This window comes from Vigna unguiculata, chromosome 6 (genome assembly GCF_037176805.1).
Source record: "Vigna unguiculata cultivar grain cowpea cultivar isolate G323 ecotype 2 chromosome 6, ASM3717680v1, whole genome shotgun sequence".
NCBI lineage: Eukaryota > Viridiplantae > Streptophyta > Magnoliopsida > Fabales > Fabaceae > Vigna > Vigna unguiculata.
The window spans coordinates 45,077,789-45,090,123 of record NC_140797.1 but is presented as its reverse complement, the minus strand read 5'-3'; the positions used below and the strand labels follow the sequence as shown (position 1 = coordinate 45,090,123).

At 35.7% G+C, this 12,335-nt stretch overlaps 2 protein-coding genes across 2 annotated transcripts; one reads left to right on the top strand and one right to left on the bottom strand.

Moving 5' to 3' along the window:
• The first annotated feature begins 1,431 nt into the window (after positions 1-1,431).
• On the top strand, positions 1,432-5,634 carry MNS3 (alpha-mannosidase 3). The gene is made up of 6 exons (XM_028076194.2): positions 1,432-1,718; positions 1,944-2,908; positions 3,075-3,336; positions 4,367-4,564; positions 4,736-4,884; positions 5,002-5,634. The coding sequence occupies exons 1-6, from the start codon at positions 1,641-1,643 to the stop codon at positions 5,249-5,251; spliced, it is 1,902 nt and encodes a 633-aa protein (XP_027931995.2). The 5' UTR covers positions 1,432-1,640; the 3' UTR covers positions 5,252-5,634.
• Positions 5,570-9,942, bottom strand: LOC114187819 (potassium channel KAT3-like). The gene is made up of 12 exons (XM_085674677.1): positions 9,619-9,942; positions 9,196-9,519; positions 8,912-9,127; positions 8,684-8,839; positions 8,543-8,600; positions 8,127-8,444; positions 7,526-7,765; positions 7,270-7,368; positions 7,132-7,164; positions 6,856-7,041; positions 6,017-6,731; positions 5,570-5,814 (listed from the first exon to the last, which is right to left on the bottom strand). Exons 2-12 carry the CDS (start codon positions 9,375-9,377, stop codon positions 5,684-5,686), a joined length of 2,334 nt encoding a protein of 777 aa, XP_085530803.1. The 5' UTR covers positions 9,378-9,519; positions 9,619-9,942; the 3' UTR covers positions 5,570-5,683.
• Between the last annotated feature and the right edge of the window lie 2,393 nt (positions 9,943-12,335).

The following is a 12,335-nucleotide window of genomic DNA, read 5'->3' as shown; positions in this document are numbered from 1 at the left end:
TTGCGTTTATAAATTAAATGGGACGTTACAAATTTAATGTCTCACATTTGATAAAAAAAAAGTATAAAATTAAACCTTTTTTGATCTAAAGCAAATTTGAAACCTATAGCTTCTTACCGTTGGGGAAGCAGCTTTAAACCATATAAAGGTAATTGTTTAATGAAAGGGTTGGTTTGCTCACATCAGTCACTAATCAACTTAACTTTGATTTATGCTGTCTCTAACTTTATGTAAATCATAATAAGTGGAATTAGTAATAGGCCCCAAAACAAAACTTCCTTCCAATTATAACCAAGCATAATCAATCTCTAGTCCCAAATGCTAAAAATTAGCATTTCAGAGCGTTTTGAGTTTGGAGGTACTATTACGATTAAATATTTAAATTTTATTTTAGGAATAATACATAAAAAAATGAAGGATTATTTTTAATTATCACCTTTAATTTTTATAAGTATTTAGTTATGTTATTTTTCATCATTATATTCAATTATGCAGTATATTTCAAACTGGAGCTTGAGAAATAAGTTTAATCAGTATCGGTATACTATTTGTTTTATTATTTAAAGAATTGTTAACTTTGATAATAATAATTTTGTATTTTATAAAAAATATTACTTTTTTTTTTCATAACAAAATATATATATATATATATATATATATATATATATATATATTTATATTTTTTTTGTTTTTATTTTAACATGGGGTAATCAATCTAATTTTTATTGTGCAGATCAAATACAGGAAAAGTCTAAATTGATCAGATCGAGCCCATTACTATTTATCATACATTCAAAATTTATTTGTATCGAATAAAACTATATATAACAAAGCAGGTGAAAAAAAAATCCAACAAATAATCAAATTCTAAAAATCCAACAAATAATTGTAGATAATAATTACATATTTTGCATAATACTGTCCAGTCTTTAGAAAGAACTTACTTATATTAGTAGTTACCTTCATAAATACAATTAGGCTTAAAAGATATCACGATATGGTATGAGAATTGACTACTGAAATTGTAAGAATAGCTCCTACCATTTTCATTTTATCAACACAAAATAATTAAAGGCACTAGAAAGATAAAACCTCGGTGTAAATGTTGCATCAACTTACCAAGTGACACAGATAGTTGATTCTGTTCGTAAAAGTCAGGTGCAGCCGTCACAACTAATCACACCTTCGAGTTTGTGTGATTGGTGCATATAAACCCATCAGACCTGAATTCAGAGTATGCTTTGTGGGTAAGATAATTAAGAATAGTAGAAACTCTCTTAAAATATATAATAGTTTTTATAATTTATATTTATAAAAAGAGAAAGAATCAATTAAATATATTTATGTTTTTAAAATATTGAATACATTTTCCCCATCTAATAAGTTGGCTCGTAAAACCTCTAAGAAGATTTGTAGAAATAACAGGATAGAATTAAAACGTGTGTTGAATGCGTCAAACACCATTGATCTGAAAGTTCTTCTCACAACATCCCTTTTCTCGCAGCGGAGAAGCCTCTCTCTCTCTCTCTGGAGATGATGCAACATAGGCATAGAATCCCGCTGTTTCCACGCAATCGAATTCTTAGCTAGATTTTCGTGTGTATTTTGTTCAATTGGAATTGGTGATCGGATCCAACACCATGTCCAAGTCTCTGCCCTACTCCATCAAAGATGTTGACTACGATAACGCCAAGTTTCGCCACCGTTCTTTCTCAAAGGTACGCTTCTCTCTTCAATTCAGATCCAATCGTCGTCGTTTCCCCCAATACCTATCTTCCTTAGCTGCATCCATTCCTCTAATCCTGATCACGCTAGTGCGATTCTCTATAATCCTCACATTAGTTTCTTTTTGTACTCCTTGCCATTGTGAGTTTGTAATGGGCATTTCTGTTAGTTTAAGAAGGAACAAATGTTTAGTTATTTGCTATGTGTTGATTTTTCAGGTTGTTACTCAGAACTTGCTCACGGGCAACCTAAAGCGTGATTGTGTTAGCTGTAGTACAGGAAAGTTTCTGTTCTTGATATTGATCTTTGGTGTGGCTTATCTTCTGTTGGGACACTCGAGTTCAGGTGGTGTAGTTTCTAATGATAAAACAATTGTGAATAGAGTCAGTTACGCTAATAGTAGCATCGTTGATGGTGCTGGCAGAATAAAGAGATTCTGGAGACGGCCTCCGAGGCTTCCTCCTCGATTGTCGCCGGATGAAAAGGTAAGTAGTAATGGCGCTGGCCAGGTATTGGAAAATCCGGATGTTGTTAGGTCAATGTGGATTGCCAGGCAACAGAAGGTTAAGGAAGCTTTTCTTCATGCGTGGTCTGGGTACAAAAAATTTGCCATGGGTAGGGATGAGCTTATGCCACTCAGCCGGCAAGGAGTTGATGGATTAGGAGGGTTAGGTGCGACGGTTGTGGATGCTCTCGATACTGCTATGATTATGGGTCTTGATGACGTTGTTGCCGAAGCTGGGTCCTGGGTTGAGAAACACCTTTCTGAGAGAATTAGGACCAAGGGTCAAGTGAATTTATTTGAAACCACGATTCGGGTTTTGGGTGGACTTTTGAGCGCGTACCATTTAAGAGGTGGGGAAAATGGAATGAACATTACACAAGCAGGACCTAAACCAGAAGTTTATCTTGCAACTGCTAAGGATTTGGCTGACCGTTTGCTATCTGCTTTTACGACCAGTCCCACTGCTATTCCGTTTAGTGATGTTATTCTTCATGACAAGTCAGCACAACCAGCTCCTGGTGGATTGAGTAGCACGTCAGAAGTTTCCACTGTACAGCTTGAGTTTAATTATCTCAGTTCTGTATCTGGTGATCAGAAATATGGTTTGGAAGCAATGAAAGTCATGGAGCACATGAAGACTCTTCCAAAATTTGAAGGACTGGTTCCTATCTATATTAGGTATGAAACTGAATATAACTTAATCATTGTATTTGGAATTAATATTCAATTGGAGTTATTCTTGATAAGTCTTTTGATTGGTTTTGTTCATACACTTATTTTATTTTCTTTTATTTTCTCATCTTGTTTCTACTGACATTTAGTTATCTCTAATAACTAAATGCAGCCCTCACACTGGCGAATTCGATGGAGAAAATATTAGACTGGGATCTCGTGGTGACAGTTACTATGAGTACTTAATTAAAGTATGGCTTCAGAGTGGAGGTAGTAGCAATAGTAATACATCATATCTACATGAGATGTACAAGGAAGCAATGAATGGTGTTAGACATCGTCTTGTTAAGAAATCAATTCCAAATGGACTAGTTTTTGTTGGAGAATTACCGTATGGGTTAAACAATGTTTTCAGCTCAAAAATGGATCACTTGGTATGCGGTACTTTCTAATTTTTAAACTTGGCATTGCAGGCAATTTATTTAGCCATATAGTAGTTGCTTGAAAATATCATTCAGTAGAAATTGTGCAAGAGATTTGATCAAGTTACTGTGCCATATGTAATATGCTGCACTCGCTATACAGTACCCTTAATTATGAATTGCTGGATTGGTTTATCATTAGAAATTGTCAAACTGTATTTGATGTACGTAAAATATGAAATTCAATTTTTAATTGCCTTTGAAAATATGATATTCCCAGTTTCCCACCCTACGGTTATGTATGATTTTATAGAAAATTGAACTGCAGATGTTCTTATAGGGGTGCAGTGTTATCATTGTCCACTGTAATGCTAAGTCATATTCTGCCATGTCTGTATGTGTGGTTTAAATTCATTCCATAAACATTTTAAAATGCCTATATAATTTGTTTTACATATTAGGAACTAGGTTTTCCTCTTATGTTTAATTCTACTGTATACATAATTGGAATCCATTATGATTTTTTACAATTTAAGCATATGATTACGGTGCTTTTTTGAGATGAGAACGTCAAAATTGTACTCAAGAATGACATTTCAAAGAACACTGAGCCTATATTTCATGGTTGAGATTATAAAAGAATGATGGAAAAATGGCTACCATAATATTCTGAAGCCTGAACCATATGATTACCGTGACTGGTCCGAAAATTTACATTTACAATAGCAGTATTGATTCGAAGTAGTTAGATGGATTCCAATGACAGCTTTAATGCTCTTGGAAAGATTTTGTCCCTAACATATATAGAGAAGCTTGAGTTTAATAGATTTCTTTGAGCTGTGGATTTGACAGAGTATCAAATAGCTCTTCGTTTTAGTAGAAAAATATCTCTGCAGTCATATGCTTAATTTTTCTGCTCTTATTTTTTGTCATGAAAATTCTGTTAAGCGCATTGATCATAATTAAGACTTAAGAGTTCCCTTGTTAATACTGACTTGTACATACTAACATTGATGTAAAATTGCAACCTCTGCCCTTTCAGGTGTGTTTCCTACCTGGTACTCTTGCACTTGGTGCCACTAAAGGCCTCACAAAGAAACAGGCAATGAAAAGCAATATGCTTAACTTTGAAGACCTAAAAAATCTGGAGCTAGCAGAAGAGTTGACTAAAACATGCTTCGAAATGTATGCAGTAACTTCAACGGGTCTTGCTCCTGAAATTGCATACTTTCATACCGAGGTTAGTAGACTTTATATAGCATTTTTTTATTTCATCAGTTGAAAGAAGATCACAAAAAAACGCAACATTTATGTTCTATGGTGCTGCTTATGGGAATAATTTGTTTTTCTACTGAATTTTTCATGGCAAGAATAGAAACATGACATCTTGCCTCTTGCTTTTCGTCTCCAGGATTTTTCTGAAGAAGGTCACGACGGAGGAAATAAGAGCTCAGAATTTGTTAATGATATCATCATAAGACCGGCTGACCGTCATAATCTTTTGAGACCTGAGACTGTGGAGTCGTTGTTTGTTTTGTACCGTATCACAGAAGATCCAAAGTATGCTTTTAACCATATCTAAGAAACAGTGAAAATGAGCTTAATTTTTCTTTTCCTGTTATATTTATTTTATTTATTATTTTTGAAATAACTAGATATGACTATCTTGTCCTACAGATATCGTGAATGGGGTTGGCAAATCTTTGAAGCTTTTGAAAAACACACAAAGGTTGATACTGGTGGATATTGTTCCCTGGACGATGTAACCAGTGTTCCTCCAAACAGAAGAGATAAAATGGAGACTTTCTTTCTAGGAGAAACACTTAAGTATTTATACTTACTTTTTGCGGACAGCTCTCTTATTCCTCTGGATAAATTTGTTTTCAACACAGAAGCGCATCCTATACCAATCAATTTGAAGAAATGAGTTTTATTCATCAAAGGCATTCAACAGTCAATTAATAGAGATACGACCCCGTTCTCACAAAGTGAGATGCTTCTTTGAAATCAGTCTAGCATCTCTTACACTGACCAAGAGCAGTTCTGGTTGTAAAGGAAATGATTAGCTGGGTTCTCAGTGATATTAAAAACTGTGAAATATTGTTTGAATCAGGCAATTCATCAGAAAACGCATTTACAGACCGTCAAATTGATTATGACTCATTTTCTTGGCTTTATAGCCGGCCCTATCTGAACGAGATTGTAAAATTTTGTTTTAAGTCGTGAACATTGAACAGCGAGCAGCTTTTGTAACTTAATTGTATGATTTTCCATATCTTTCTGAATGCTTAGCATTTTATGATTCGATTACACGGTTGTCATTATGTTCCTAAAGATGTTATCTATCTTCATAGCATCATCAACTCAAAGTTTCGTTATCGCCGCACAGAAGAAAGAGATGATCTCCATCTCGGATTACATTTATGTCATCTATCTCTGCATTCTCTGTATTTACTACTTTTGTAGGGTTGAAGCCGCCAAATTTTTCACCTGCAATTTTTCAAGTTTATAGTTAGGAGCAGTAAAAAGTTACTCTTTTTTTTTTTGTTTTTTTAATATAACATCTATATTTTTGCACCATCTTCCCATCCACCCCTTCCCCCCATTAAAGTAGTTGATCCAGTGTGAAACTATAATTGCTCTTCTAAAATCATAATTCATATCAACGTTTTATTTTGAGGTCATAGCTTACCGGCAATTTTGAGCAGCTCTTCTAACGAATCGGGCAGGATTATTAATTTTCCGTGGCTTCCGTGTGAGCTACTCCTGCATCCATGTAGCAACTGGATTGTTACTCTCTTCTTGGGAAGCCTTGCCGTTTCGATATCACTTGGACACTTAGAATTTCTTGAATTGGAGTTTGTGCTTATGTTTTCTTTTGGGTACTTAATAGATCTAATACCACCATGTCTTCTGTTTCTCGTTGAGCTATCCCTGTCAAGGAAGATTTCTGGCTCCTCTATCTCTATTCTAAATTCATCCAACTTCTCGTTTTCATGACTCCTTTTTGGGTCACAAATGCTCTTGTTTTTCGGCTGTTTCGCCAGAGCATTTTGTGTCCACCCTATGGAATTTGCGTTAGGATTTGATCCTCTTTCCAGCAGAATTTCAACAATATCTAGATTCCCTTTGTGTGCAGGGCCACGAGCTTCTCTTGTATCATGCTCGGGGATCACGCTATGTTTAGTGACTAAATGATCATCATTAGTCACATTACGCAAACTGGTCTCAGACTTTCTAATATCTATGCTCTCTCCTTCGGGCATTAATGAATGTTCATGTGAATTATTTGAACACTCGTGAGAAGAGCTTCGTATCGTATGATCTCCTTGAAGCAGTTCATTTGGAAACCGCCCAGAATCTGTGCACGGGAATTCAAAGCCAAAATCTTCACGCCCCTTCAACCTCTGTCAATGCATAAAAAAGTGGTTCAATAACCTATTATTGTCGGCGGAATATGCTATAAATAAAGTTTATATTAAATATTCCGCATGATTTGAATTTAGAAGTCTTCAATATCCTCATTATTACCATTAAAAGGTTATCCATTATAATTTGTGCTTCTCCTGGATTTGCTTGTAAAACATTCATTAAGGATGTTTTGTTGAGTCTTAAAATCTGAGAAAGTTCTGTTGTGCGAACTGTAAAAGGCTGGGGTATCTGATACAAAACTCCAATCTCTCCAAACGCATCAACTGCAACTGCCTTCCCATGAACCTGAATTGTTTAACGTAGAGAGAGAAAGTTATATTCAGTTATTTTATATTTTGAAGCTGAATAAAATTTCACGATTTTGAACATTTTTACATTATCATGCCCTTCGATGTACCGAACCAGATCCTGCAACAGGTAACAGTTTGAAAAAAAAAGAATAAAATTTGTCAGTAAATATTCTCCAATATTAATTAATCCTTATTGAATTATTCATGATTTAAGCTAACTCACCACTGCCCCTGAAACCAGCACATAAAGTTCCGTAGAGGACTCGTTTTGTAGTATCACATCTTCCTTGGGTGGGAAATATTCAGCTTCCATATCTGAAATCTATTATTACAGGTTCACTTGAGTCAATTATGGATATTTTAGCATTAGTTCTTGGTCTTCTTACTCTTATCTTAGCCAAAGAAGAACAACCCAGAAGGGAAAATGGACGAAAGTAAAGACAAAATGTGACGATGATAAAAACAAAGAAAGCATGTACCAGTTGGAAAAGGAAATCATGTGAGACTCCTTGGAAAAGGTAGACCTTTTGCACGACAGGAAAAAACAGATGGTGTGCAATGCTTGAACGAATTGCCTTTGGAAGATCATTCAATGTTTCTTGCTGCTTCAGTCCTTCGGTTTTAAACCTCAAACATATATGTGACAACATCTGATCTTGTATGCGGTGTGGCAAATGATTTCTTGATGCAAATTCAGAAGCTGCTTTCACTGTGTCTCTCTGCGCCACCAAAACCAATCCTCTCTTCATTAGACGGAAGAAATAAAATTCCTCTTATCTGAACCAGTTATTTTATTGGAAAGGAGATAGTTAGTTATTTTATTGAAAATGAAACTGCAGTGTAGCCAACATACCGTGAAACTAACAGCAAAGCAAAATTATGCTAGATTTAGATTTGCTGTTTTAAATGTAACACCAAAATGTGGGGCCCACAGAATATCTAAAACTAGCTTTTTGAACATTGTCCTAGATAGTGACTTCGAAGGGCATTATTAAATGAGAAACAGAGTTTAGTTTAATCTAACGCATGATAAATTGAGCTACCAGAAGAGAAAAAACAGGAGTTTGAGAGAGTACATACAAAATTTCTGGTACGGCTGGTCCAGTGGACTACAAGGTTCGTCATGTTTCCAATGATGTATGATGTTAAACCCAAGTTGAACAGCATGTAAGCGATATCAAACAGCATCTCTCTTGTGTTCTCAGCATGTAAATCCCCATAGCCAGTGGTAGTAAGAGTGACAATGGACCAGTATATTGCAGTGACATATCTGTCCCAAAGACTTTCTTCTTTGAAATTTGGGTACACTGCACCAATCCAGGTTCTTTTGGAATCTGGGTACCTATCTGCAATGAGATAGTTAAAGCATCCCGCACAGTGCACAGCAAACAAGGTCACCTGAAATTTTTTTGAAAGTGGCAATTCAATTCTAGAAAGTACTTTGAAATTGTTACAGCAACAAGAACAAAGAAAACATATAAACTCTAGTAGCTTACAGCAATGAGCTTTGTGCACCTAATCCAGAAATAATTGAAGCGAATGTCCTTTTCGAGCCTGAAAGCAAAGCAAAGGCGCCATTAAGAAATGTCATATTCTTGCAATTAGAAGCCTCTGGTGAAAACCATCCATAACCATACCTTGCAAACAGAGAACTGACTCGTCTCAAACGCCATAACCGAAACATGTTAAAAACTTTGAAGCCGAGCTCACTGCTACTATTCGTGAAGAGGAAGCTGAAGGATTGAAAGGGTATTGTTGAGCAGAGATCAAAGGCAAACCAGGAAGATAGGTACCTGCAAGTTTGGTTGAGCCATGTAAATTAAGCAGAGTTGTCGCAGCGTCAGGAAAAAGTTATGTGCATTCACCTGATTGCAATCCTCTTGGGATCATCAACAAGAAGATAAGAATGGTGGTCAAGGTATGCAACAAAGAATGTCAACACTATGTCAATTGCAAAGAAGCCATTGACAATGTTGTCTATGATGAATAGAGCATCTTCCTTGTAAGGCAGAAAGGCAAACTCAAATGGGCAAATCCAAGCTGAGTATATGACTAGAACAACCAGTACCAACTCCCAAGCCCTGTAATAAAAGAACATGAGAAGATGCAGACATAAACAATATTCACAAGAGTTATGTTATGTCATCACCTATAGCGGGGATTGAAAGGGGAGATTACGTATTTTCTAAGTCTAATTTCCTGGTTAATTCTGGCTCCAAGAGATGGCAGGAGATCATCATTGGCCAAAAAGCTTCCGTGGGGAATATTACCCATTTGGTATTCATCTAGCCAGAACCTCTGGAAGAAGGTTTTTGCACAGGAAAGCGACATGTGTGTTTAAATTTGAATCCTGAAGGCTATGTAGAGGTAGTTAAGTGTTCAAGGGATTGAATTGAATCCTCATGAATTGGCCATATTTATAGTCTGGTTGTTGACTACTTTTTTTCTCTTTCTGACTTTTTCCTTATGCAGTCTGTGATAAAGGAACAATCAGGAAGGTTATGAAAGTAATGCAAATTAAAAGATGGATAAGGGAGTGGTGAAAACGTGTAGGGAAAATCCTTCTTCTTGCCTCAACAAATTAAGATTGACAAAATGGAAGGAGAGTGGTGGAAAAATTATACAGCCCGGCAAGTGGCAGACAAGAGAGTAGAGACTTTCTGAAATGCAGTTGCAGACAATTTTGTGTGTGGAGTAGGGGATACAAAGAAGGTGCATATGGTGTTTCTTGCAGCATATATGGTGGTGCTATTGGTTGCCGTGGGGTTGGTTTTGGTTGATGTGGTGGTAGCTCCATCACTACATATAAGGGTAGAAAATATATAATAAAAAATATAGGCTTTAGCTTTTGAAGAATAGATTCAGGATGAAACATATTGGTTAGTGTTTAGTTCACATATCAAAGGACAAACCAGAGAGATAGACAATAGAATGAGTGGGGATTCTATGAAAATATGACACGTGGGCCAGTGAGCCTTTTTCAAGGGGGTTGTAACACACTAATACCTGTCCAAAACCCACTAGCAGAACATCTCAATTATGAATTAATGTTGCTGATTATGAAGATATGTTCATGTGCTAATTCACCTCCTTTCTTTTTCTTTGTAGTTTTGGATTGGCCGACATTGAATGCCTCGGATTACTACCGACCTTTCACCTTTGATTAAGGGGCCTTGTGGCCCATATATGATTAGGTGATGATAATCTACTGCATGTGGATTATATATTGTGAGGTAATGTGTTGATAAGTGTTTTGGAATTATGAGGTAAAATCATGTATTGTCAGCATTTTTCTTTGTATTCTCTCCATTCATTCATTCTTGTCTTTAAGCCACAAGGTAGGATGTCTACATTGCAAGGTAACAAAAGTAACTGTAGTTTGTGTGACGTTTTGAAATAGTCGAGGGAAAGGAATGAAGCACAACATGCTTCTGGTTTTTGAAGGCAGAATAAAGTTTTGAGAGTTGTCATTAGTTAATTTAGCATGTGGAAGAGGGTCATTATCTAACTACTGGTCCCGTATGAATATCTTACAAGAATCTTTCCCCAGAGATAATGGGGGGATAGCAAAAACCCACTTGCTTCTGTACAAAGGCTGTGCCAAAGAGAGAAGAACAATCTGCTAAAAAGCCAAAAATATGCGACCTAAATATAAATACGACTTCTGGTATAGTATATATATGAGTCTTGGAAGAAGAAAGCATGTGCACGATATATAGATCATATTTTGGATTTTATGCACATGGAACAACACAATTTGACAGTTAACAGAAAAGTGTTGGTAACAAGTGAACCGAAAAGAAGATATTTGTCAATGATCTAAGACAAAGTCTCATAGGTTGTTATGCGAAACTTGATACTCATATTTACCCTCAAACATTTATCCAACCGTAGTATGCAAGCAATGACTAATGAGTGTTTTAATAATGATTAATGCAATTATGCAAACATGGAAGTGGGGTTGTGGAAACTGTTTGTTTGTTGTGGTGGCGCCTACAGAGAAGCCCCACCTCTCGTGCGAGGCATGTTCTCCAGGTACACAGACACATGTACAAGGATGTCAATGTAGGCAGTGTCACCACGTGGACTTATTAAGGGTGTTTTTCAGGGTTCCTTTGATTACCAAAACGAATCATCCCAAATCTTGTTGGTTAAGGATTACTGCGAAGAACATAAGAGATTTATTGTTTCTCACCAACTCTATAGCATATTGCAATGAACTGGTGTCACAAAATGTGGTTTAGCTTCTTCTTTAACAGTCCCACTGAACGGTGATGTTGTGAAAAGGAAACATGAGGAATAAAAAACGATGATGTTGTATTAGGCAATGAAGTTAAGCAATTTTTCATCGGCCAAAAAAAGAAGTCAAACCATTTCTTTTATCGGTCTCGCGAATATTCAAGAGTCCTCCTCAAGTGCAGAGAGCATAAACAACTTTTCTCTCCAATGAAAAAGAGATTTTTAGAATCTGTTTTTGTTTATTAGTTTGTTTTAAAAATGATGTTTACAAAGATAGGGTCGAAATCACATCCTTAAGGAGCATTTACGTTTGGTATCAATTGGGGCTCACTTTTGCATGTTTGCGTTGGGCACAGGTATCAGATGGGGCACAGGTATAAAGGGAGTCCCCATTTGATTCCCCCGCAAATCCACATGATTACTTTCTTAAATCTTTAACATTATTTAATCTTCAAAAATATATATCACATTTCATGTGCATCATTTGTTTCATATCAAATTCTCCATTGATCTTTCACAAAAACTAAGAGACCTTGGCCCTTTCTTTTTCTTTTTTTTTAGTATGCAGCAAATAATTAAATACGTTGACAAGATACCCCAACCGATATAAATAATTAGTTTACAATACTAATTTCCTGAAAACTCTTCCATATATCGACTAACCATGAATAAATAAATAGAAGATGAATATTTGTTATTATTTTAAAGAGGTCCAATGTTGAATACTAGCTAATTAATTCATGACAACTAAAATATAAGATAGATTTTAGAAAGAAAAAAAAAAAAAGAGAGAGAGAATATTGGTTTGAAGAAACTGCGTGAACTTGAGGATGGTCCTTTAAAAAGGTGTTCAAAATTGATGATGGATATATACCCTAAATTTGCAGCATTTGGGCATCACCACCAAGTGGTCCTCTTTAATTAAGTAGTAATATCAAAATTACGTGATTTCTGAATTATGACCTAATTGGATATTTAGAATTCGATAGCAAATAGTGTCACTTTCTAGAGAATGAAAATTTTGGCATCTCTGGGTATTTACATGTGAAG